Here is a 24,287-nt window from a genome sequence, read left to right as displayed (position 1 = left end):
ATAATCATTTATATTGAAAGAGAACACTCACTCCATAACCCTTGCTGAAAGGGGACAGTTGAGCTATAAGCCATGAGCTCTGGGAATTGGCCGTGATGATAGTCGAGATAAGATAAATATTATTATAGTTATTAATCCCGAAGTAAAATATGGATAACACAAATATCTGGCATCTCGAGGAAAAATATCTACTAAATATAAACAAGAATCCAAGTGTCACTCGGATATATGGTGTGAGAGGCAAAGGCCAAGGGAGAGAGACTTGTTCTTTTTTATTCAGAGATTATTTTGGATTGAATTGAATTGCTTTCTTTTTTCATAAATCTAAAATCCAAATCCATTCAAATCTAATCTCTCTCAATTAACTAAATTTAGAAAATTTCCATTTACACTGTTTTATCTTCTCTTCTTCTACTTATAGATCTTGTCACCTGATTCTTCCCATTACTTTCTGATTCTCTCTTTTTAATTGAATTGGATTAATTTTGGGGGTTTGCTTCGGCTTCAGTATTGTATGATTTCTGTTGATAATTTAATCTGATTCGTTTGTTGTATAAGGCAAGTAATATAGTGTGAATTTAGGTAAATTTGTTACATTCCAAAGTATCTTTCAGTTTATACTTTAATAGATCTGTTTCTCCTGTACAAATCCAATGGATTCACCAGTTCATCTATCCTAATCAATCTTCAGTGATAAACTAAGCATCCGAGGAAGTTTAATTTTGGGTAATTTGAGGTGTGCTTGATTAGATATCATTAGCTGAGTGAGTTGTGAAAATAAGTTTTCTAGGATTTGATAATTTGGTTGTTCTGGAGTGTTTACTGAATATAGTCAGGGCCCTAAGGATGGGTTCCTGTTTATCTGCTGGTGGAAGAAACTCAATCCCTAATTCACCAACAGCCTCTTCACCAAAATGGAAACAGAAAAGGAATTCTAAGAGAAGGCAAGGAAGTAATAGGAGTAGTACAAGCAGTAGTAAGCTGGAAGATAGTTTACATAGAATTCCAGGAAGGATGTTTGTGAACGGAGCTACTGATCTTGCTTCACTCTGTACTCAACAAGGAAGGAAAGGAACTAACCAGGATGCCATGATTGTTTGGGAGGTATGATTTATTTTTTTGGTGTGTTTTAATCACGCTCTATGTAGTGATCGTATCTGGGTTCTTTAATTTGTTGATAAAAAAATGAATAAAGCGAGAGCGCTTCCCCTCTTAGAAAACATCACAATTATCATCATTTACTACTCAGTATGATCCTAATTTTCGGTACAATTGACCATGATATATGTGATATAGTTTGTGAATTTTCTGATCCTGATTCCTGGTTATTAGAATCTTAATAATTGATAATTTGATTGGAACGCTTCTTTTTATTTTTTGTTTTTTTGTTATTGTTCAAATCCAGAATTTTGCTTCAAGAGAGGATACAATCTTCTGTGGAGTTTTTGACGGACATGGTCCATATGGCCACATGGTAGCAAAAAGAGTGAGAGATTCCCTTCCTTTGAGGATCAACTCCCATTGGGAATCAAGTATTGATCCCAAAGATGTATTTAGAGAGAATGATAGTGCAAGGGAAAGCATAAATTCTGACGAAACTGGCTCTTTCTGCATGGATAATGATTTTTCGGACTCTTTGGATGTTGGAGATCCGGAGAAACTCCCACAGATTTCTAATTTGAAAGAGTCCTTTTTGAAGGCTTTCAAGGTTATGGATAGGGAACTGAGGATGCACCCGAATGTCGACTGTTTCTTCAGTGGGACAACAGCAGTTACGATGGTCAAACAGGTAATGAGTTCTACAGTTAATGTGCTAGACTAGCTTAAATGCTGTTTTTGCTTGATTACAGTAACTAACTGTCTAATCTAATCTTTCTTTTTTATAGGGTCAAGATCTTGTCATTGGAAATATCGGGGACTCAAGAGCAATACTGGGAACAAGAGATGAAAATGACTCCCTTGTTGCAGTACAGTTGACTGAGGACCTGAAACCAAATCTCCCAAGTATGATTTTTCTCTTTCGCACTGCGTTTGAAATTTGTTTTAGCATTATTGAGCTCTTCAAAATTCGTAGCTACACTAGTTTTAAGTAAACTCAGAACAGGAAGCAGTGAAGAATATAGTATCACTCCCAGTAAGAAATTTATTCAGTTGCTTAATAAGTTGGTTTCTTCCCTATTAAACTTGGATTATGACATATAGAAAGAGGGGAAGAAAAAAAAAAGAATGAGGAAGTTGTTTAAATTCTTAACAAGTTTTGTCTTTCTTTCTTTTTTTTAATCATTATTGTAGGGGAGGCCGAAAGGATCAGGCGATGTAAAGGAAGGGTTTTTGCCCTTCAGGCTGAACCAGATGTTTCTCGAGTTTGGATGCCAAATAATAATGCTCCTGGCCTGGCAATGGCTCGTGCTTTTGGAGATTTTTGCCTCAAGAAGTATGGTGTGATTTCTGTGCCTGATGTATCGTATCGACGTCTCACTGAGAAGGATGAATTTTTAGTGTTGGCTACAGATGGGGTAAGAAACAAAAAAAAAAAAAGCAGAATCCTCGTGTATCTTCCTTACTTGTTTTCCTGCTCAAGAGTTTTGTGAAAATTATTAGGCAACAATGGTTACTGTTTCTTGAATTTTCGATTTTAACAATATAGCTGGTCGTGTTAGCAGATATGGGACGTCTTATCCAACAAGCAAGTGGTAGACATAGTGAGCTCAGCTCCGGCAGAGGCCTCTGCAGCTCGGGCATTGGTTGAGGCTGCAGTGAAAGCATGGAAGATAAAGTACCCAACTTCCAAGGTGGATGACTGTGCTGTAGTCTGCCTCTTTCTCAACTCTTCTACCTCAACTCCGTCCTCCAGCACCAGCCCAACAAACACCACCTCCACTTCCTCGATTTCAAAATCCAAAATACAACCTGCACCACAAGACAAACTAGATAATGATGAGCATTCCCCAGTTGTCCCACTTGTGTTGGACCGATCTGGTACTACAGCTCGCATATTGTGTACTACTGAAGCCCTTCAGAAGCCAGGCAAGGATGATGATGATGATGAAGAGGAAGCATTACAGCAAAGTGAAACAGTAAAAGGAGAGGAGGAATGGTCTGCACTTGAAGGTGTATCACGCTTGAACACAATGGTGACTCTACCTAGGTTTGATGTAAATGAACACGATGAGAAGATGATCCCTGCTGCTGGATAGAGTATATCTCTTAAATGAAGGCAACCAAGAAAAAAGGTTCTTACTTTGTCTCCAATTTGCATATTGTTGTTATATTTTAGGTGGGCCCGCTACTTTCTATATATGGTCATTTGTTGATGGTTTTCTTATTTCTTATAAAAATAAAAGGAAAAAAAAGAAAAAAAAGTGTTTGTAGGGGTCTTTTTCATTTATAGTTGAAGTTTGACCAGGGTTAGTGGCTCAGCTTTATTATTGTGTCTGTGGCCTATTTTCCTCTTTAGCTTATGGACCAAAAATAGGAATGTTTTGTACAGATCAATCTAAGGTTGGCCTTTGCCATTTTTCTTTCTTCCATTTTTTTTTTTTTGATTCGTGAGAAATTTAAGCTTCTAAAGTAAGTTGCTTGAAATTTGAAAATGAGATAGAATCTACTTGTTTTGTTCTTCTTCGATAATATAAAGATGGGCATCTATTTCACTTATTACTTTGTACAGAACAGCTTAAAGTATAGTTAGTGCAGTTGCTATTTTCCTTTAATTTTTTTTTTACTTTGTACATTAAAGACGATTTCCATGATTTATAAAGGTAGAGAAAATGTCCGAAAAGACACTTTACAATGTGAATGATGACACGTTTTGATGTTATATGATTCTGGATGCACCCAGCTATTTTGATCACAACCACTCCTCTTATGTGAATCGGGCGAAAATATTTCTAACATCTTTTCCTTATTTTTTTCAAATTCCTTGATCCCTACTGCATCTTTTCTAATCTTCATGCTAACAATTTACTAATCTACCAACTTTTTGAATATATTTTTTCTAATTTTTTGAATATATTTTTTCTAATTTTATATTTTAATTCTTCTTATTTGTTGTTTTTTCATTTCATTATTTTCTCTGCTATTTACTTTGTTTTAATGTGTAGCTAATTAATCCTGCTTCTTTTCCAAGATGTGTTTACAACATGTGCTATCTCTAACGGCGTTTGCCCTTTTTACGTTGTGATCAAAGAGTTTGTTATTATTCGTTTTAAGGTATGTGTTGTTATCAATGGTAGATTGTGGAAGATATCCTTCTCAAATCAGTGAACCAGTCCACTAATGAAGCCCGCCTCACACTCAATTCAAAAAAACACAAAAAACCAAAAAACAACTGTCTTAATCGGAAAATCTGTTACCTCATTATACTCGGATGATCAACGGCCAGCTTTACTTTCTCTTTTAAAACAATTTTTATACACAACTGTATCAATAAGAATAGCTAGGAAACATGCAATAATATATTGCTTATATATCTATATCTAGTTTTAGTTTGCACAATTCTTGAGGAAAGGGGAGTATGTCCAACTTAAGGAGTGAGAAGCTCTGCAAATCGGCTTAACTGAGTCATCTCAGTTTTCAAAAATTCTTCGATCTTTTTATGAAATTCTTCAATCTTAACATGATTTAAATCTTTAGAGTTATCTTCTTTAAGTTATCATCCTTCTTATCTGTTATCTTTTATTTCTCTAGTTCACTGATCTTCTAAATATGGTTTTGCATTGATGTTTTTGTAACTTTTTATTTTTTTCTTTTCAGTTTTCAGATTTTTTTTGTTTTTCAACCTTTTGATTTGGATTTTAACAAGTTACTAGTGGAAGCTTAATTTATTTGCAAGTTTTTCCTGAGTTTTGAGTGGTTTACCAAATAGTGGTGATTCGTATTTTCCCTGAATCGGTCAAGCAAGTAGTGCTAAACATCTCCCAAGATGGTTCATTTCGTCAAGTTGATGTCAGTTGTTACACAAGTTCAATACCTTTCTATCAATCCTCTTCATCCCAAATCTCCTTTCCATATCACCAATTTTCATGTTCATTGTCTAGATTACCGTTACCAGATCCAAAAAATTCAAAATCTCAATTTGTCTCGTAATGTAGTCAAAAAGGAACACTGTTATGAAAACTTTCCCATAACAGTTTCTTTCCGTTTTTGAATTCGTCTAAGAAATTAACAACTGGTTTCTTTCTTATATGTTTCAAAGATATTCACCAATATTATATGACCCAAACTTGGACATCTTGTGATTTCTCGCATCCTCCACCTATAAAATATCATGATAAACTCCCAAATCCTAAAAGTAATCTTCTTCCTGAAGAAAAACTCTGGTGTTCTTTTCTTCACGTTCTGAATCTAGTAAGTAAAATGGCTTCCAGTTCGAACAACCAAGTTTCAGAGGTTACCGAGCAACTTCAAACTACATCTTTGGGAAATAAAAGATCTCCTCCACAAAGAAGAACATTAGGTTCAATCAAAACCATTAATGAAAAGGCTGACGAATGGTCAAACATCATTCTTGAGAAGATTATGGCTAAGGATAAAATGGAGGTCAAATAAGTTCGAGATGAGATCAAAACTTTATGGGGAAGATATAAAAACAAGGAGGTTAAGTTAATGGGTCATAACCTTTTTCTGGTAGGACTCAACAGTGAGATAGAACAAGAAGATGTAATGAAAACAGGTGGATCATCAGTGATGAGCATTTCTATATCCAGAAATATAATAAAACTCTAAAAGCAGAAGAACATCATTTCCTGGTTCAGGAATTCACAGTTACTTTCAAGAAACTTAAGCTGGAGCACATGGATTCATAGGTTGTTGATGAAGCTATTGGTTTCATAGGGAGAAAGATTTGGAATGAGCCAAAAAATTGCAGACCAAAGTACGGAGATGATATCACAGCTAGAATTGAAGTAGAACTGCAGAATCCCTTAGTAAAAGGAAGTTGGTGGAATACTATTGGAGGTAATCAAGTTTGGATCAGATATCAATGGAGCCTCCAACCCCATAATATCTGTCCCAAATGTTTTGTTATCGATCATGTTGAAGAAGATTGTAGTTTTTAGGCTCACCAGCATTTTTTTGATCGGCTTAACCTTGAAAAGTAAGCTTGAACACCCAGAGGAATGTGGGACTGAAATTCAAGAAGATGAATCTAATAAGGAGGAAGGAGAAGTTATGCGTGATTCTGAGAAAGAAGAAACTTACAATGAGGAACAATTGAGACAGAACAAGAGAATGAGGAACTCAGTCCTCATAATGAACCCATGTCCTTCCGCCTAATCATTCTTGTGTAACTAAAGACGTTGTTGCCATGTTGAGTAATTCTGGTACAATGGAGATGGACAGTAACGAGTTAAGGATTATATCTACCACTCATGAACTCCAAGGAAATACTGCTCCCTAGGTATCCATTATCTTAATATGTTTTTTCATTCCTATAATCATGAAAGTCAATAGGGTTTTCTAGTTTGGGCCTGTCTAGACAAATTTCTTTTGTACATCAACTTTTTGTTGTTTTTGGTAATAAAATACATATGATTAAGCAAAAAATATATATAAAGTCACTAGGGACCACCTGCATCATCTTATCTATTTACACAATCCTGATATAGTATTTGTTTCAGAAACTAAAATAAATGATCATAAAATTTTACAGTTTTCTAAGTCATAGAATTTCCTTAATACATGTTATGTTTCATCCATTGGTCAAGCTGGTGGACTTCTCCTCCTTTGGAAAGATGGATTTAAACTGGATATTGTTAATTTCAGTCCAAATGTGATTCATGTTGTTATTCTTAATGATCTATCCAAAGGTGAATGGTTTCTTACTTGAATGTATGGTACTCCTTATAAAGAAAAACAAGATGAACAATGGGATTACATTAATGATCTTAGTAAGAGTGTAAACATTCCTTGGGTTATAGTTGGTGATTTAAATATCACTCTTAGTAAGGATGATAAGTTCAATCATGATGCTAGATCTTAACTATGATAATATTAGTCAAAAGTTAAGAGATTTTGATCTTAGTGATCTAAGCTTTAATGGTAATCCTTTCACATGGACTAGTAATAGTCATGGCACATGTATAATCAAAACTATGCTAGATATGGCCCTTGTCAATAGTGAGTGGTTTTTAGCTTATCCTAATTCAAATCTCACACATGTTTCTCAAAATGGAACTGACCGTGCACCTATTCTACTTCAGCTTTACAACAATGTTAATGTAAAGGGTAAGAACTGAAAATTCTTTGAAACTTGGATAAATAACTCAAAATGTGTGTCTGAAATTAAATCTTCATGGTTTACTAATGCTTCTGGGTCAGCAAATTATATCTTTGTTAATAAACTCTATAATACAAGGAGATTACTATCCTTGTAGAATAGAAATACTTTTGGTCATATACAGAAAACCATAACCAACCTCAAGGTACAACTTACTTCTCTTCAACAAAAAGATGTCAATGGCAGTAATACTGAAAGAGTTATCCAGATAGATCGGCTGAAACTAATAAATGGGATTCAATTGATTCTTCTTTTTGGAAGCAGCAAGGCAAAGATACATATTTCAATGAAATGGACAAAAACACTAAATACTTCCATACAAGGGCTAATAGAAGAAAATCTAGAAATATAAAGATAGTCTTTTGGCTCCCAATGGAACTTGGTGTAATGATAGGGATTCTCTTGAACATCTTCTTTCCAATCATTTCAAGAACATAAGTACTTCTACAAGAGTTGAAGACAATGAAGATTTTCTACAACATATTTCATCATGTATTAATGCTGCTGATAATGAGGAATTACTTCAAATACCTCAAGAAGATGAAATTTATGATGTTGTCATGTCAATGGAAGCCCAGACATCCCCTGGTCTTGATGGTTTTCCTCCAGGGTTCTATAAAACACAATGCAACATAATTAAAGATGATCTTATTCTTATGGTTCAAAGTTTCTTCTCTACTGGTCTTATTTTGAAGCAACTTAACAAAACAAGATTCTCTTTAATTCCTAAAGTGGCTACTCCTCACAAACCAGAAGATTTCAGGCCCATTTCCCTTTGTAATACTTCCTACAAGATAATTTCAAAATTTATTGCAAGAAGAATGAAAAAGCATGTCACCAATATCATTTATCCAATGCAAGTTGCTTATGTTCCAGGGAGATTGATAAGTGAAAATATCTCACTAGTTCAAGAATGGTTCATAGTATGAAGAGAAAAAAACGGATGGGAGGTTCTCTTGCTCTCGAAATGGACATGTCAAAAGCCTTTGATAGGCTAGAATGGTCCTTTCTTATATATGTACTCAAGAATTTTGAGTTTTGTGAGAAATGGTGTAACTTAATATTTCAATGCATAAGTACCATTGAGGTTGAAGTACTTCTTAATGGGTCACCATGTAGTTCCTTTCATCCTTCAACAAGAATCAGGCAGTGTGATCCATTATCACCTTTTATTTTCATCATTGTCATGGAAGCTCTTTCAAGGAAGTAGCTTATTGTGAACAAGCTAAATTACTCACCGGAGTTAAAATTGTAAGAAGATCTCCTCAGATCAACCATTTAATACTTGACTCAAACAAGATATCTTTTTCAAACCATTGCAAAATTCAGTAAGTGGGGTGGATAGGTTATTAATTTCTCAAAATCTTCGATTTATTTCAGCAAAAATATGAGTCCCTCTACTTGTCAAATACTTTCTGGTACTCTTCAGGTACCAATTATGGATGAAAAAGTGAAATACCTGGGAGTGCCTTTTTTCATTGGCAGAAACAAGAGGGTTCCTTTTTCAGTATTGATTGATAATATGGAAAATAAGTTACTCAAATGGAATTCCATCAATCTCTCTGAAGAAGGTAGAACTGTAATGGTCAAGAATGTTCTGAATTCTTTACCTGTTCATCATATGGTTTCTTTTAAACTACCAGATCAGACCATTAAAGCTCTCAACTCAGTTCAAGGTAAATTTTGGAGGAAAAAAGATACTAACAAAGGTGTAGTCATTTCTTGGAGTAACCTCAGTAAAGATAAAGAAGAAGGTAGTTTAAATTTTAGGGATCTTGAGTGTTTCAACAAAGCTCTCCTTGCTAAATCGGCATGGAGACTATATTACAATAAAGATGATTTGTGGTTCAAGGAAATGGGTGCTAAATATTATCCTGAAGGTGATATCTTTAACCACAGTGTGAAAGATGATTCTTCATTTTCCTGGAGAAGTATTTCATCTGAAATTCCTTTTATTAAACGAACAATAAATGGTTGTTAGGCAATGGTTCTAGTATTAGAATTTGGGCAGATGATTGGATCCCTGGATATGATTCTCCTCCATAACCAAAGGTTAATGAAGTAAATCCAACAAGTTACATTCTGGTTAAAGATTTATTCTCTCCTGCTGCACATTATTTGAATATGGATCTGTTGTTTGATTTCACACCTAAAGTAGTGCTCTCAATCTCTGCTATCTCTATTCATGCTCATCAAAAATATAGCTTAATTTGGAAGTTGGAGGCAAATGGTCACTTTACTATCAGATCAGCTTATAAGCAAATATATCAAGATAAGTATGGGGTTTCAAACAGCTCTCAAGAGAGTAATGATGCTTTTAATACCCTTTGGTGCCTTCCAGTGATCCCTAGATCGACCAAGAAAAAAAACTTCCAGTGATCCCTAGAGTTAAACATTTCCTATGGAAATGTCATCTGAAGATCCTTCCTACAAGACATTTTTTTTAGATTTGTGCATAACAAAGATAAATCTTGTCTTATTTGAAGTAGTGATCTAGAGACTTCTTCACATATTCTCTTACATTGTGGTTATGCCAGAGCTTTATGGTTTCGGATTAGTGGGTTACAATTTGAGGAAGAAGACACTATTCAACATATTCTCACTTCCTAGTTTACTCAGTTTAGGAGCAAAGCCATTAGTTCTGAAGAAATGATCAACAGGGTAACTGCTGCATGGGGATTATGGCAGGAGAGATGCACAAAAGTTTTTGAAGACAGGCTGTTATCCCCTCAACAGTTGATTGTCAGAATTAATAATTTATATATGGAACAATCTACTCTGATTATTAAGAAAAACAGCAGGATAATATCTACTGATACTAGGATCCATATCAAATGGATTCCGCCAAGAAATGACACTTTAACTCTTAATTTTGATGGCTCTTTTGATATTATTACTAAAAAAGGTGGTACTGGTCTAATATTACCTAACTTTGCAGGTGAATCAAGAGGAGCTAAATGTAGCCATGTTGCGGATGCACTAAGTCCAGAACACGCAGAAGGAAAATCTCTCTGGGAAGCTGTTCAATGGGCTCAGAAGCTGAAGTTAGAAGTGGTGAATTTTGAAGCTGACTCAAGGATCATAGTTGAAGCTATTCAAAGAGGACAGTTCCATCTAAACTGGCAGTTTCACCAGTTCATTAGAGATGTTATTTACTGTTTTCAAAACAATAAGAATTGAAAGTGTTATTATGTCCCCAAGGAACAACATAAGATTGCAGACATTCTTTCTAAGGTTGCTCGAACTGAGCAGCTCACAAAGGAATGGGCCGACAATCCTCATAGTTGTATTCAATCTCGACTCTTGTTAGATATGGAGAGTTTATCCTTTTAACTTTCAATAAAAAAAATCTTGCATCAAAAATAAAAAATAAAATTATATTGCTTTTATATTCATGTCATCCTAGACCTATATTATTATCAAGAATACTCCCCAAACTCTTCATCTAAAAACTGTAAACCCTAAAAAACTTTTCACTCAAACGATGGAGCAAAAAGCGATATGTAAGTCGGAAACTTGGTGAACAGGTTCAAGCAAGCTACTCTTGAGCTAGGTGATACAAGTGAAGTTCTTACCTTTCAGCAAGACAACAACGATGATTCAAAAGAAAATGAAACCAAATGGGAAGCAAGTCTTATTGGCAAAGTGATTATTAAAGTACAATGAACTATGATCTGGTTGGGAAATATATTCAGTTCACACGGTCTTTATATCTTCTGAAGATCTAAGAATAGTGGAAATTGATCCCAACATCTTTATCTTCAAGTTCAACTATTGGCATTTATTCAACAGAGTTATTGAAGAACGTCTATGGAGTTTTAACAAGAAGCTTCTTGTTGTTCATGATTATATACCAGATAGTATGGTTTATACTGACAAACACTGGGGTTTTCAAAGTTCTGGATTCAGCTCAAATATCTTTTGCTTCAACACATGAACGTAGCTTCAATAACAAAGATGAGAGAAATCATTGGCCACGTAATATCTATAGAACCAAAAGATTCCATCCCTGTTGGAAGTGACCCTGTCAAAGTCTGCATCAACAATGATCTCAACTATCCTTTGAGGAGAGGTGTTAAAGCTATCACTAATGCAGGCCTTTCTCGCTGGATTTTTTTTATTTATGAGAGACAACCAAGTGGCATTTGCACTGTATGTTATGTACTTGATCACTCTAAAGGAGCTTGTAAAGATGCAGCCAATTACTTAGCAAAGGCTCATGAGAAACCATATTTCTTTGGTAAGGTCAGTAACTTAAGGAAGAATATCTCGAGTCTCGACTCTCTCTACCTCTAATGTCCCAGTATCTAAAAACAATAAAAAGAGTTTTTGTCCTTCCTAAAGATGATATCTCTACCAACATGGATTTCTTGCTCAAGAAGAATGATGAAGATAATGAAGAATCAATAAAACTTGGAAAGAGATATAGAACCTCTAGAGACTCTTCTCCTAATCCCTTTGAAACTGAATCCTCTTCCACCAGTGACAACATTGAGAACCACTCAGACAACCAAACGACTCAAACATTCACAACAAGAGATGCATAATTAAAAGCACGGAAATGAAGAAGCAGGTAACTCCCACACTGTTTTTTCTTGCAAAGTTTAAAATTTCGACCTCTTTAATAGTTTTTTAATTTTCAAAATTTTGCTTCAGTAAGTTCCTACATATATCTTAGTTCTTGCATTTTCATTATTTTTACACACATCTTTTGAACATTTTTTTTCTGAAAACGCGGGGCTACCAAAATCCACTACCAATGTTTTCTTAGGAAACCTATATGGAAAAACTTAAATACAATTCCGAGAGTTCAATTTAATGAATCTCAATCTAGTAATAATATTTAGAGTTATATCTCTTTCTCTCGCAACCAGAAAGTTTGCAGAGACAAGTCCGTGGACCTGAATTACATGTGAGAGTACTTGGACGATTCCAGAGATCAATATCCAAGAATCAATTAAGTCGTATCCGACAAACAAGGATAGATGTATCTACTTTGATTGATTTACGTACAACCTGTGATATTTCAATCATAAAGATAAACAATATAATGCGGAAAAGGAATAACACAGACACCAGAAATTTTATTAACGAGAAAACCGCAAATGCAGAACAACCCCAGGACCTAGTCCAGATTGAACACCAAACTGTGTTAAACCTCTACATACACTAGCCTAATACCAATTAACTTTGGACTGGAATGTATTTGAGACTGAATTAAACCCTCATAGCAATTCAATTATAGTCGCGTTCCTTACGCCTTTTGAATCCCAGCAGAACTCCGCGCAATTAATTGCCTTAGATGAAGTCCTTTACATCCTAAGAGTTTCTTCAACTCAATTGAAGACTTTAAACCAATCCTCCTCCCACAAATAAGCATATGTGTGATTTCCTTTATGACAGATAGATCAAGGTGAGACTGAAAATCGATAGTAACAAACCTCAAAATTCGGACTTATGCTTCCAAAGAACAGCCTAGATTATTATTCAGCTCACAAGTATTAAACCCGTGGAATCATAAAGTCTGAGAAGAAGAGAACTTTGCGATTTCTATCTATCTTTTTTGAGTGAGCAGATCAACAATCAAAGCAAGATCAGGATACACGAACTATCAAGATAAAAGATAGTTGGACCTAGATTCACGAATCCCTAGGTGAAGTCTTTTTAGTACCTACACCCTAGAAGGGTTTTAGGGAGAGGACAACTCTAGTTTACAACTAGACACACAAAGAATAGTGTCAGGGATTCAAAAATCCCAGTTACTTGAGGTTCTCCCTTATATAGACTTTGAAAGTATAGGTTGCTTTAGGTTTAAGATAAGATAGATTTGGAACCAAGCAAACAATATCCACCATTAGATGAATCTTTGAAATGAGATTAACATACCAAGATATGCACTCTGCTTAGGATGAACCGTAACCGAACCGTATACAAAGACATTGTTCATGGACAGTTAGTCGAAACTATCCGATTGAACCATAAGCTTAATCATTTTCATATAACACTTAAGACTTTAAGTTTGATTCACAACCATAGGTTATAATGTGATTTATCATCTCTATATAGTATTTTTAGGGATTTATTCAAATGACAATTATCTCACAGAAATAATTTTTGTGCATCTGAAAATATTCGACTGGGAAAGTGCGTGTACTCTACCTTGTTCATTACTATTTTGTCATGGTATATGTACCGGGCATGTGTACCCTTAAGACAAAAACGAGTTCAGAAACTCACATAACTTTTTCGGTTTGTGTACCGGGTATGGATACCACACCTGTTTCAAAACCAACAGTTCCTTTATGGTATGCATACTTGGTATGCGTACCATTTGTAGTTCACGAGCAACAGATTTTTTATGGTATTGATACCGGGTATGCGTACCCAAAAGTTGTTTCGACATATAGCTACTCCGATCCGTGTATGGGGTACATGTACCACGACTCCGGACCAGTATGTGAACTGGTATGTATATTGTCATGTATCCATATTTACAGTAGCTCTATATTTCTCTCTAAATCAATTCAAAACATTCCCAAATAACATCAATGACACATATCACTGTTCCAGACTATTTTCGAATGATAATCTTGAATCATGATTTAGATTATGAACAACAAATTATTCTTAACCGAAATTCATCAAGTATGAACAAATGTTCATTAAGCTTAGTCATATATATTTCGAGAACTAATTACCAAGACAAACTTGACTCAAAATTCTTGATATGCTTGCAATAGTCTAATTAGTCATGCGACAACGTCTCATAGATAGAAGGATGAATATAACTTGAGAAATAGGTGGTTCAGTCTTCACTTACTTTTTGTTGAAGAAGTTCTCCAAAAGCTTCGGTTGATCTTCGCCTTCAAATGGTCGAACACAGTGATGTCCGATTCTCAACTACATACTTCTATCCTAATCCGAGACTTAACTAATTATAGACTAGAAATCAAGACATAGTTTTGATCACTTAAAGTTGACAACAAGCTTGATATAGCAATACTTGTGAGTTCGACCGAGCAATGCTCTAAAATTTTCATCCTTACCTGCATAAAAAGATTTCACATCAAGTTACTGGACTTTTATATCTTTTTGCATTCACTATCCACAACATGAAGATCATATCTTGGAATGTCCAAGGATTCAAAACCTCTTCTACTAGAAACCATCTAAGTGATATGATAGGAACTCAGAATCCTGATATTATTTTTCTCTATGAGACTAAAATTAGTCTGGTTGAAAAGCAAACCTTTACTTAACCAATATCAATATGCAAATCATGTTTTTATTGAAGCAGAAGGTCTGTCTAGTGGTTTAGTGTTGCTATGGGAAAATGGCTTTTCTTGTGATGTTGTTGATGCCAGTAAAAACATGTTTAATTTAGTCATTCAATCAGATCCTAGTAAGCCAGAGTTTTTGCTCACTTGCATGTATGGTTATTCCAATTATTCAAAAAAGAAATACCAATGAGACAATAGAGCTCCTTAGATCTGAATAACAGTGGAGCTTCTTCCTCCACAGATGGTTGGGTCAATAACATAGTACATTCTTGTGGTCTAGAAGACATTGGTTTTGTAGAAAAAGATTATACTTATACTAGTAACAACTTAAGTACTGGATTTTAGAAGATTTAGATTAGATATGGCCTTATGTAATGGTGATTGGAATTTAAACTTCCCTAATTCCAAACTCATGCATTTAACACAAGTAGGCAGTGACCATAATCCTATTATGCTGGTTACTGATGCAACCATTTCCACTTGTTGGGAGCCTTTTTTCAAAAAAAAAAAAAGACTTGGCTAAATGATGATTCTTGTATAACTGTTATTGACAATTTTGAATGAAAAAGAAATTTTGAATGACTAAAACTACCGGAAACAAATTTTCGGTCATTTTTTTTTTAATACGAAAATAGTGCCTACCAGGAGGTACTTCCTTAGCCAATACAAACTGGCCTACAGAGCTGCCTCCAGCATCATGCATAGACCTTTGGGAGAAATTTCAAGCTATGTCATTTTCGTTTATTGTTACATAGTGGAGATAATTAAATAAGAACATTAGTTTGGACCTTTCTAATTGAAATTGTCTAATTGTAGTTAAGCTAGCTGGGTTGACAGCCGTATTGTTTAGATCTTTAAAGATTCTAATCAGCTTTCCCATGATAAAAGAGGCTGCTTCAAATTTTCCATCATTCATTTGATGGTAACCCAAATTGAATCTTCCTTGCACTTCTGATTTGTAATCATTCTCCAGCTTTGTTCTCGCTTATGAACAATCAAAAAGAAAAATTCGGTCACCCTTGAATATATCAACAATTTATAATGTGGTGGGTTTGTCTTTTATTTTAACGATTGTTAAAAGCAGATAACAGTCTATGTAAAACAAAATAATCTTTGCTGTTGAACTTCTAGATTGGTACCCTCCCAATAATAACATTGGTCCCCGATTTTAGCAATCACTTCTATTTTGCTTCACCTCTTGATTGTTTACTTTTGAACTTGTGGCTATTAGGCTAAGTCTTATAGGATAGATTGAGCTGCTAGATTGGCAGTTAAGTGTTGCAAAAAAAATGTGGTCTAAAAGTTAACACTAGTTCTCTCTCGTAGCAGCTAGTTCTCTCTCCTAGCATTTGCTCGCAGTTAAACTAGCAGCGAGATTGAAGCGCTGAATGGCTTAGCGCTCACAAAAATCACGCAAATCACAAAATGATCTGACGGCTAAAATTTAAAGCACTGAATGGTTCAACGCTCAAAAATTGACATTTACGCTGCATGGTTCAGCGCCCAAAAAGTGACCATAACGCTGAATAGTTCAGCGCTCACAAAAATCACACGGATCACAAAATCACAAAATTTGATCTGACAGCTGAAATTTAAAATGTTGAACCAAACAGCGCTGGACATTGGTCCCAGATGACGTGGACTGTTAATCTAGTTGCTTGATTAGCACTTCCATACGACTTAGAAGGTTTCCCTAGCTGACGTGGATTGCCAATCTAACCGTCAATCTTGCCGCTCAATCTAGCCCATAGGACTTAACATTAGATTAGGTTTGAGCAAGGTTTTATGCCGTGATATCTGGATGTGGGGTGCTATAAAAAAATCAGTTCTTAATCCCATCGTGAAATGAACCGCACAAAGGCAAGGCAATATCTGAGCTAACCAATGGGTCTACTGAATAAAACATGGTCCGTTGGATATAAAGATATCACGATGAAACGCCGCCTTATCCAAAATACAAATTTAGTGAACACAATTTTTCATAAAAGTAGATAGTTTTCATCCATGGCCTTTGCCGTAATGGAGGAGAGAGAAAACCATGACGACCCTGACAATGAAGTTGTTTCCCTCTGCACCTGTTCATGATACTTTCCTACGACACCAACAAATTCATCTCACTTCCCGCACTCATTGTGACCAACGCCGTCGCCGATTTGATTTCTCATTACAGGGTTCTTCCCCTATCTCCATTCCTTGCAGTTACTAAGAATGGCTAGGCAAATTGAAATGACATATCGAAACCCTTTACTGATATAATTTCTGTTTGATTTTTCAGTTTCACCATCAAATGATGATTCAAAAAATATAACTAGTACTATTAACATGGAAAGGTCATCAGAAGAAGAGGAAGTTAACAAAATTGTTGATGGCATGGATTTTGGTGAGCTTTGCAATGAGTTTGAATGTATTAGCAGTCCGTCTGTGGAATCTACTGCTAGACAATTAGCTCGTGATATTCTTGAGATGCGACAAGGCAATCGTGCACTAGGAACCTTTTCAGTTTCTGTCAAATACAAGGTATTTTACTGCAACGGATTCTGAACTTTTTTTTAATCTCAAAACTCTGGTACTAGACGAAATTGCTGCTGTGTTTTGCGGAATGAATTTAAAGAGTAAAATTTTATAACTAGACTAGAAAAAAAATGCTCTATAAAGTTTTCTACATATTGTGAATTTGCAGGATCCAGTTAGATCGTTTACGGGCCGTGAGAAATATAAGAGACCGCTGTGGGTGACCGACGCGTTAGAGAAACCCTCGGTGGTAAGGATTTCTTTTGTATTCCTTGGTGTCAGTGAGATGAGTGTCGTTCCTTAAAAGTTTTAGTTGTAGGAATCATCATAATACTGAGCATTATGCTTCTGCTAACAGACAGTGCAAGAAATGGTGATGCTGTCTACTAGCGTGTTGAATATCAGATGGACACTCAGAGGGAAGTCTAAATCTTTGAGTATAGGAGGAGATGTTATAGTAAAGGTGACATCTCGGTTTACTCTAAACCAGATAAGTGGCCAAGTGATAGAGCATGAAGAGCTTTGGGATTTGTCTGATTCATCCGCCATTGCTAAGGCTTTCTTTTGGAGTTCTCGCCGGCTATATGCTACAGTTGAGGCTGCAAAAGATACCATTGAAAATCTTAAGAATAGTGCCAAGACATTTTCACCGGAGAAAGAAAATGTGGAGATATATCCAGATCCTTCTGGTGATCCAGCAAAGGTAACTTCTTCAAATGTTTTTATGGTACATTGCATGAGAGATTCTATGTTCACAAATAAACACTCTGCAGCTGGCATTAATGATATCTTTCACTGATTGTTTCAGTTCTTTCAACAAGACGACGGTTTCCAAAGAGATGTATACCAGATTGGGCTGTTCCTAGCAGTTGTCTATTTGGTTGTACAGTTCTTGAGGACAACCCTGTGAAGGTACAATGCATCCTCACCACCAATCCCTTCACCTGTAACAAATTGTAATTATTGAAACATATTACTAAAGTATATGCAGCACATTTTTGTGTTATCCTATTTTTGTTCTCTCAGTCTCGGCCTCGCCCAGCTACAAAACATTCATTCTCCTCATTCTTAGTTTTCTCATCACAGTTTGTGCAGATATGCTTCTACTTTTTATTCCTGTTGTGTGGTCAAGTTCTAGTATTGCCCCTCGTCGTAAATGAACCGAACGGCAGTTCAGTACAAACACATTTGAACATCCATTTAACTGCAAAAACCTGGAATTAGGAGAAAGTGTTTGCACAAACACGGGAAATTCAAGTAGCACTGAAATCCAAAAAATTAGATAGCTCCTCAACATTGATCCCTTGCACAAGGTTACTATAAAGTCAATCGGATAATTCCATACATTTGTCAGTGTTCCGGAACAATGAACTGTTGGCAGATTAATATTTTGTTAGATCAGAATGCGAGGTCTATTTTGTTTTAATGACCATATCATATTGTTCCGGCTTTTGGCGCCTTTAATTTCGCTTCCGCAATTTGAGTTGCTCTCTTCTGATCTTCTCTAACTGAACCAACCCATCCCACCATGGTTTTGAAGATCTTTAGTTGAACTACTTCTGCTATACAATGTTGGGATACGCATGCAATAGGCAGAAAGACGAATACAACAATTTCTATTTCTCATCATATTTCTAGTAAAACCTATCCAAATAAAACACTTGATAACATTACTACAAGTCCGAACAAAAAATTTCTTCCACTTTTAGGAAGAAATGACCCTGCTGCTGAAAAACTGACTCTCTGTTGCTGGCCCCTGCAATTAAACATCAGTGAAAAAAAAGAATTATAATAGAATATAGCATGAGAGGTTATCAAAAAAAGAAAAGTTGTACTACTGATTATGTTATGCACGTTGAACAACAGGGACATAAGTATAAGATTAAAGGAAGCCTTACTTTTGTAAATATGAGAGTAGACCACAATAGATGGTATTGTCGGGCAAAGGAAGCTCTGTTTTGGTGGTGACCTCTGGATTCACCACACTCACATACAGTTCCTGCCCAAGATACCATGAGTCGAGGTTTCCAGTACGTAGATTCCACATGCCAACATTGTCAAGAGAAACCAAAATTGCTGTCCAAGCACCAGGAAACACCTGCACAAACGTTAGGAACATTTAATATTAGTTTGATGTGTTGATGAAACAAATGTTAAGAATCACAACAGAATCAAGGATTAGTAAACCCAAAACGAGGTATGCAAGGGAGTACCTGTGTAGAACAACGAGCAACTCCATCCCACTTGTTATACGTGCCTCTGCTGTTATCTGTCCAGATTCCGTAGTCCATACTACATTTCAAATGGAAATAGTCAGAGGTCAGTTTTTTATTCAGGGGTAGTATATCTCAGGATAACATCCATGCAGTTTAAATAATAGTGATTACCCGACAACAAAGAAAGCATATCCATCCATGTGGTAAGTCTTCACAGTTGTGTCATTATTTTGGAAAATTATTTCCATGAAACCTCTGTAAGTACCATTTATTACGGAGGTATCAAGTCTAGGAGGTCTGTTCATGAATCTATTTGGGAAATCAAGCTTGAAAACTCCGGGTACATCAAACTGCTGGGCAAGCTTAAGGGGAGTTGGAGGTGCAACATATGAAATGCCGTTCAAGGTAGTATGCCAGATCCCATTTATAAGCTCTGGGGGTCTGTTCAGCAATACGTATACATCTGTGACAGTAATATCTCCATACTTGAAAGATCCTTGTGGATTAGGACGAGCAGCACCAGCAGAGACATTCGTTCTGGAAATCAAGATACCTTTTCATGAGATTAAGAGATAGGAAACCAGTAATATACCATCTAATGCAAGAGAACAAATACCCACCTGATAGATCTCGCTTGATTCATCGAGAAGTGACTGTCAAACTGATCATTAGGTGGGTCCGGAAGAGGACCCGAAACAGGGCCCTGGGAATTGGAATAGTGCAAGATAGCAACACCCGTGGCAGTTGTATTGGCAAAACGGGAACTCGCTACCATGTAATAATCAGTACTAGCATTTTGATCCATAGCTACCAGGAAAGAGTAAGACTGACCCACATGGATATCCATGTTTGAATAGTTCTGTTGAACTGTATATGAACCTTCTGTTTCTACAAGGAGTAGATTATGGTTTTGAATTCTAAAATTTAAGCTTGTTGAGATGCCAACATTGTGTATACGAATCCGATATGTTTTACCTGTTTCACATACAGCAACCTTAGACTACCGAGCTATACCAGTCGGATGCTAAATTTATAATTGATCATTTTAACAGTTGGAGTGACTTTAATGTAACTACTTATGGTGAAGTTTTTTACTTCAATGTAAGTTTGAAGTTATCAGGAAAGACCATCTGAATTCAAAGAAACAAATCTTGTTCATTCCAGAAATCATGCTTTCATGCTCCATGATAAGGCCAAAAGCACATAAGGTTCCCCTCATAGCCTTCCCATCTTTCATATCAATACAATCTCTCTCAGTTGACCTACACGAAAAGAACTCACTTGTTGATTCTAAATGCTAATGCTTAGAACATCTATCTCAGTAAAGCTAGAGAAGATCTTTAGAGTAACACTTACCAAGAGGCTGCAAGAGGTGCAACTAATTGCATCTAATGGAGAAGTTTACAGCTTAGATAATATATACAGGGAATGTTTAGGGTGAATTGTTGATTGTCTAAGCAACTGATAGTATCATCATTTGTGGTTGCACATAAACCGTATATACATGAGCTAGGAAGTAAGGAAGAAGGATCTAGCACGATAAAACAAAAGTTGGTTCAGTATCGAAATGCTTGGTTGGGCTTGTGCAGGTCAGCTAATGAGAAGTGTTATCTGATTCAATCTATTGTGAGAGAACTTACCGAAGAATACTAAGACATTGATGTTTAAACTATTAAGCAAAACGCATAGGAATGATCCAGTGTTTGTTGGTCTGAGACCGTAATATACCTGTAACTGGTTACTCAGCTTACCTGGATCAACATGTATCGTCTCAAAGGGGATTCCTGCAGGAACAAGTGAATCATTGTAGCGAAACGGACCTAATCCATTAAAGAGGATACCATCTGGGGCTCCAAGGCTGATCCCGTTTTCAAGGTCTTCCCTAAGTTGCTGTTTTGTCACATTCAGTAAGCCACAAGGAAAACACTCGAAGTTACGACTCACCCAGACACACACATAAGGGAAAGAATAACACACACACCTTATGACTTTTGATATACCAATCGCTGATAAAGATGGTTAAATCTCCATCCGGTGATGCAAATGGAACTGGAATCACTTCTCTGTTATTTATAATGATTCCTCCATAACCACCTGAAGCTTTTTGGAAATATAGGGAAGGGAAATAGAAGAAGCTTCCAATCTGATCCTTAACTTGAAAAGAATAAGTCCAGTTCCAACCAGCAGGAATAGGACAGTTTGTCCCTGAAACTCCATCTTGCCAAGAGTTTCTCCTTTGCTGTATTCCATCCCTACAACACCAAAAATAATGCAAATGAAAGGGGATGCAAATGTGGGCATGGTGTTTTTGATACAACATTACACATACATACCAGGTGAGAAGGAGTGGTTCATCCAAGTGATTCTTGACATTGACCACAATATTCCAGTTTGTGGTAGCATGGAGAAGTGGTCCAGGAAATTGCCCATTAATTCCAATCACCTGATAATCCATCTAATGGAATCAGTATAGACTCTAAAAATTCCTACTTTACTCAACACACCCACAGATAAAAAAGAAATGAGAAACAAAAACACCTGAAAACCTGTTGTTTTAAGTAACTCGTTAAACAAGAAGATACTAAATGGCATGAAAAAGACAAATCTGAAAACCTTAGTACCTGTTGTTTAATTCCGAGTGGAGAAGCAGTGATGTAAGACACAGTGAACTCATAGAATACAAAAGGGTCTGCAGAGAAACCTACATCCCACAAGAAGAAGAAGAAGAAGAAGAAAAGGAACAACGGGACACCCCCGAATGATCGATTCCTGCAACGAGACATTGGATCTCTCTCACACTCACTTACTCGCTCTCTATCTGAGTTTTCTCAGTACTGGTAGCCTAGGTGCTGCTTCTTCCTTTGAATAATTGATGAATGAAAGTAGATTTTTTGGTAGAGATAGATTATCAAAAGAAAGAAACAAAGAAAGAGGAAAGTGGAAATCGGTTTCTCTTTTATTGAGCTGGAATTGCAGAAAACAATAGTACTGAGTACTGGTAGTCTAGTACAGTCAGTGTCTCTGGCTCTCACTGCTGAACATTTTTGTTTCTGGATATTAAGTTTGATTTTGAACTAAATTAACTCGATTTCATTTTTTAAATTTTTGATTAGTATTTTTAGCATTTTCATGACTCACCACTCACTCACTCACTCACTATTCACCATTGAGTCAGCAACTACTAGAAGTGCTTCCTAGTTCGTCCGCACATCATGAGACATGAAGTGACTCTAGTGTGGGTCGGCCACCGTCAGCGGCTGAACCAGAATTTATTTTCTCAGAAAAAAAGAAAAAATTGTCAAAAAGAACAAAATGGGTTTGTGAATCTTTACCATTTACTTATGCGTTTATACTGAGAAATATAACAGGAGATTGGGAAGGAGGAAAGGCAGGACTTACAACAAGTCTTGACTCACAAGAAGCAGAAGCTACAGGGGTCTGGCAAACAGCTACTTGGGCTCAACAAAAGCAGACCAAGAACTTTAGTATTGAGGGAGATTGCGAAAGTATTTGATTTCCCTTTAGATTTTCCGATATCTAGGTTTGGAAATTTGTTTGCAATAAGTAAAGTCCAACAAACCTTACGAATTTAGAATACTTATACTCAGTTAGCTGGAAATCCTGGATTACTAACCACCTCTCAAGAAAAATCCAAAAAAATCAAAGAAGAGTTTTGGTATCTATGTTGAGGAATCAATGGTCAGAATGCAGATATATCTTGGAGAGCAAAAAGGCCTATTTCTATGCACCATGTCAAAAAAAATGAGTTTGGTATCCCATGTGGAATGGCAAATGAGTTTCCCCACTATGGTAGATATGCCAAACTTGATTAAAAACATATATTTAATTTTGTTGGGCGGGACCCTAATGAATAAAAAATATATTTGTGTTTGTGTGGTGTGGTATTATAAAAGTTTTAATATTATAATATATTCAATGAGACCCTTTAAATATAAAAGTATATTAGAATAATGAAAAAGTAGGAAAGAAGAAGAATTTATATATATATAAAATTACTCAGAGATAAAGGAAATATCGCCAGCAATAAAATCTCTATCGCTCGCTGGAAACTCTATCGTGTATGCCTATTTGTTATTCCTGACATACAGACATATGAGTTTGGCAGTTTGGCATATCCATAATGGATATATATATGACAAAATTTGATGTTTGACATATACATAGAAATAGGCCTAAATTCTTTAATTCAGACACAAAATTATTTTTCTCTATGGATTTCAACTATTTATTAATGTTATATTTGAATGATAGAATTTTTTTACCCATATGTGGGTTCAAACATATCGGTGGATTATATCGTGGATACAGTAATTTAGAATTGTTGAGCAAAAATTTAAACTAAAGGTAACTCTTAGACCAAGCACCATGGTTGTGCGTTTCCTTAGCTATAGCTGATGCAGTACATCCCTCGCAGGTTGAAGGCGTACCATAGAAGCTACCCTTTCTTTTCATGTTTTTTTTCTTTTTTTTTTTTTTTTTTTTTTACGTTATTCTTTTCCTAGGTCTATTATTAGTTTAGGTATTCTATTCCTAGTTAAATTCTTAATTTAGCTATCTTAAGCCTATATATACATGGAGAGTTTGTTTTACTAATTACATTATCATTGAAGCTAAAGATAGTGAATTATTATTCCCTTAGTTCTCTCTTCTTCTTCGCAACTCAGTTTCTCTTCTCAATTTTGAAATCTCCGTATCACCTTTTTCTTAATCGTTTTGCACTAATAGCTTAATTGAAGCTAAGTAAAATGTGTATGAAAGTGCACCTCAGGCCAAGTACAATGGTTATGCATTTCCGGTAACTATAGAATAATTGAAGCAGCGAAATGTGTATGAAGGTGTACCTCACTATAAGTGGTGGTGGTAGGGGGACGCTTAGCTAAACCACGCGGAAACTGAATTTTCGTGCAAATAGTGAAAACGATAACTCAGTTTCTGTTGTTTTTTTTTTTTTCAATTTTTTCCCTATTGGATTTAGATAAG

The 24,287-nt window shown here is 35.8% G+C and overlaps 3 protein-coding genes across 3 annotated transcripts; 2 read left to right on the top strand and 1 right to left on the bottom strand.

Moving 5' to 3' along the window:
• Positions 1-225: 225 nt before the first annotated feature.
• On the top strand, positions 226-3,657 carry LOC113334711 (probable protein phosphatase 2C 33). Its single transcript, XM_026580902.1, has 5 exons — positions 226-1,104; positions 1,406-1,789; positions 1,887-2,004; positions 2,293-2,516; positions 2,664-3,657. Exons 1-5 carry the CDS (start codon positions 847-849, stop codon positions 3,195-3,197), a joined length of 1,518 nt encoding a protein of 505 aa, XP_026436687.1. The 5' UTR covers positions 226-846; the 3' UTR covers positions 3,198-3,657.
• A 12,904-nt stretch (positions 3,658-16,561) lies between these two features.
• Positions 16,562-18,095, top strand: LOC113334768. Its single transcript, XM_026580971.1, has 5 exons — positions 16,562-16,730; positions 16,835-17,076; positions 17,240-17,320; positions 17,429-17,773; positions 17,879-18,095. The coding sequence occupies exons 1-5, from the start codon at positions 16,598-16,600 to the stop codon at positions 17,978-17,980; spliced, it is 903 nt and encodes a 300-aa protein (XP_026436756.1). The 5' UTR covers positions 16,562-16,597; the 3' UTR covers positions 17,981-18,095.
• A 233-nt stretch (positions 18,096-18,328) lies between these two features.
• LOC113334767 (monocopper oxidase-like protein SKU5) lies at positions 18,329-22,451 on the bottom strand. The gene is made up of 9 exons (XM_026580970.1): positions 21,908-22,451; positions 21,620-21,729; positions 21,268-21,538; positions 21,038-21,176; positions 19,907-20,261; positions 19,458-19,823; positions 19,284-19,362; positions 18,969-19,168; positions 18,329-18,826 (listed from the first exon to the last, which is right to left on the bottom strand). The coding sequence occupies exons 1-9, from the start codon at positions 22,067-22,069 to the stop codon at positions 18,715-18,717; spliced, it is 1,794 nt and encodes a 597-aa protein (XP_026436755.1). The 5' UTR covers positions 22,070-22,451; the 3' UTR covers positions 18,329-18,714.
• Between the last annotated feature and the right edge of the window lie 1,836 nt (positions 22,452-24,287).

Source organism: Papaver somniferum, unplaced genomic scaffold, assembly GCF_003573695.1.
Source record: "Papaver somniferum cultivar HN1 unplaced genomic scaffold, ASM357369v1 unplaced-scaffold_137, whole genome shotgun sequence".
NCBI lineage: Eukaryota > Viridiplantae > Streptophyta > Magnoliopsida > Ranunculales > Papaveraceae > Papaver > Papaver somniferum.
The sequence above is the reverse complement of the archived record's forward strand: the minus strand, read 5'-3'. Positions and strand labels throughout refer to the sequence as shown.

What these genes read in the sequence shown, in the direction of transcription:
- LOC113334768 (XM_026580971.1), top strand. Translation starts at nt 16,598, where the DNA reads ATGACGACCCTGACAATGAAGTTGTTTCCCTCTGCACCTGTTCATGAT. An exon ending in CAGTTTCTGTCAAATACAAG is followed by an intron (nt 17,077 to 17,239) that starts GTATTTTACTGC and finishes GTGAATTTGCAG; the next exon opens with GATCCAGTTAGATCGTTTAC. An exon ending in CTTCTGGTGATCCAGCAAAG is followed by an intron (nt 17,774 to 17,878) that starts GTAACTTCTTCA and finishes TGATTGTTTCAG; the next exon opens with TTCTTTCAACAAGACGACGG.
- LOC113334711 (XM_026580902.1), top strand. Translation starts at nt 847, where the DNA reads ATGGGTTCCTGTTTATCTGCTGGTGGAAGAAACTCAATCCCTAATTCA. An exon ending in ATGCCATGATTGTTTGGGAG is followed by an intron (nt 1,105 to 1,405) that starts GTATGATTTATT and finishes GTTCAAATCCAG; the next exon opens with AATTTTGCTTCAAGAGAGGA. An exon ending in CAGTTACGATGGTCAAACAG is followed by an intron (nt 1,790 to 1,886) that starts GTAATGAGTTCT and finishes TCTTTTTTATAG; the next exon opens with GGTCAAGATCTTGTCATTGG.
- LOC113334767 (XM_026580970.1), bottom strand. Translation starts at nt 22,069, where the DNA reads ATGTCTCGTTGCAGGAATCGATCATTCGGGGGTGTCCCGTTGTTCCTT. An exon ending in CACTCGGAATTAAACAACAG is followed by an intron (nt 21,730 to 21,907) that starts GTACTAAGGTTT and finishes ATGGATTATCAG; the next exon opens with GTGATTGGAATTAATGGGCA. An exon ending in GACGATACATGTTGATCCAG is followed by an intron (nt 20,262 to 21,037) that starts GTAAGCTGAGTA and finishes TATGTGAAACAG; the next exon opens with GTAAAACATATCGGATTCGT.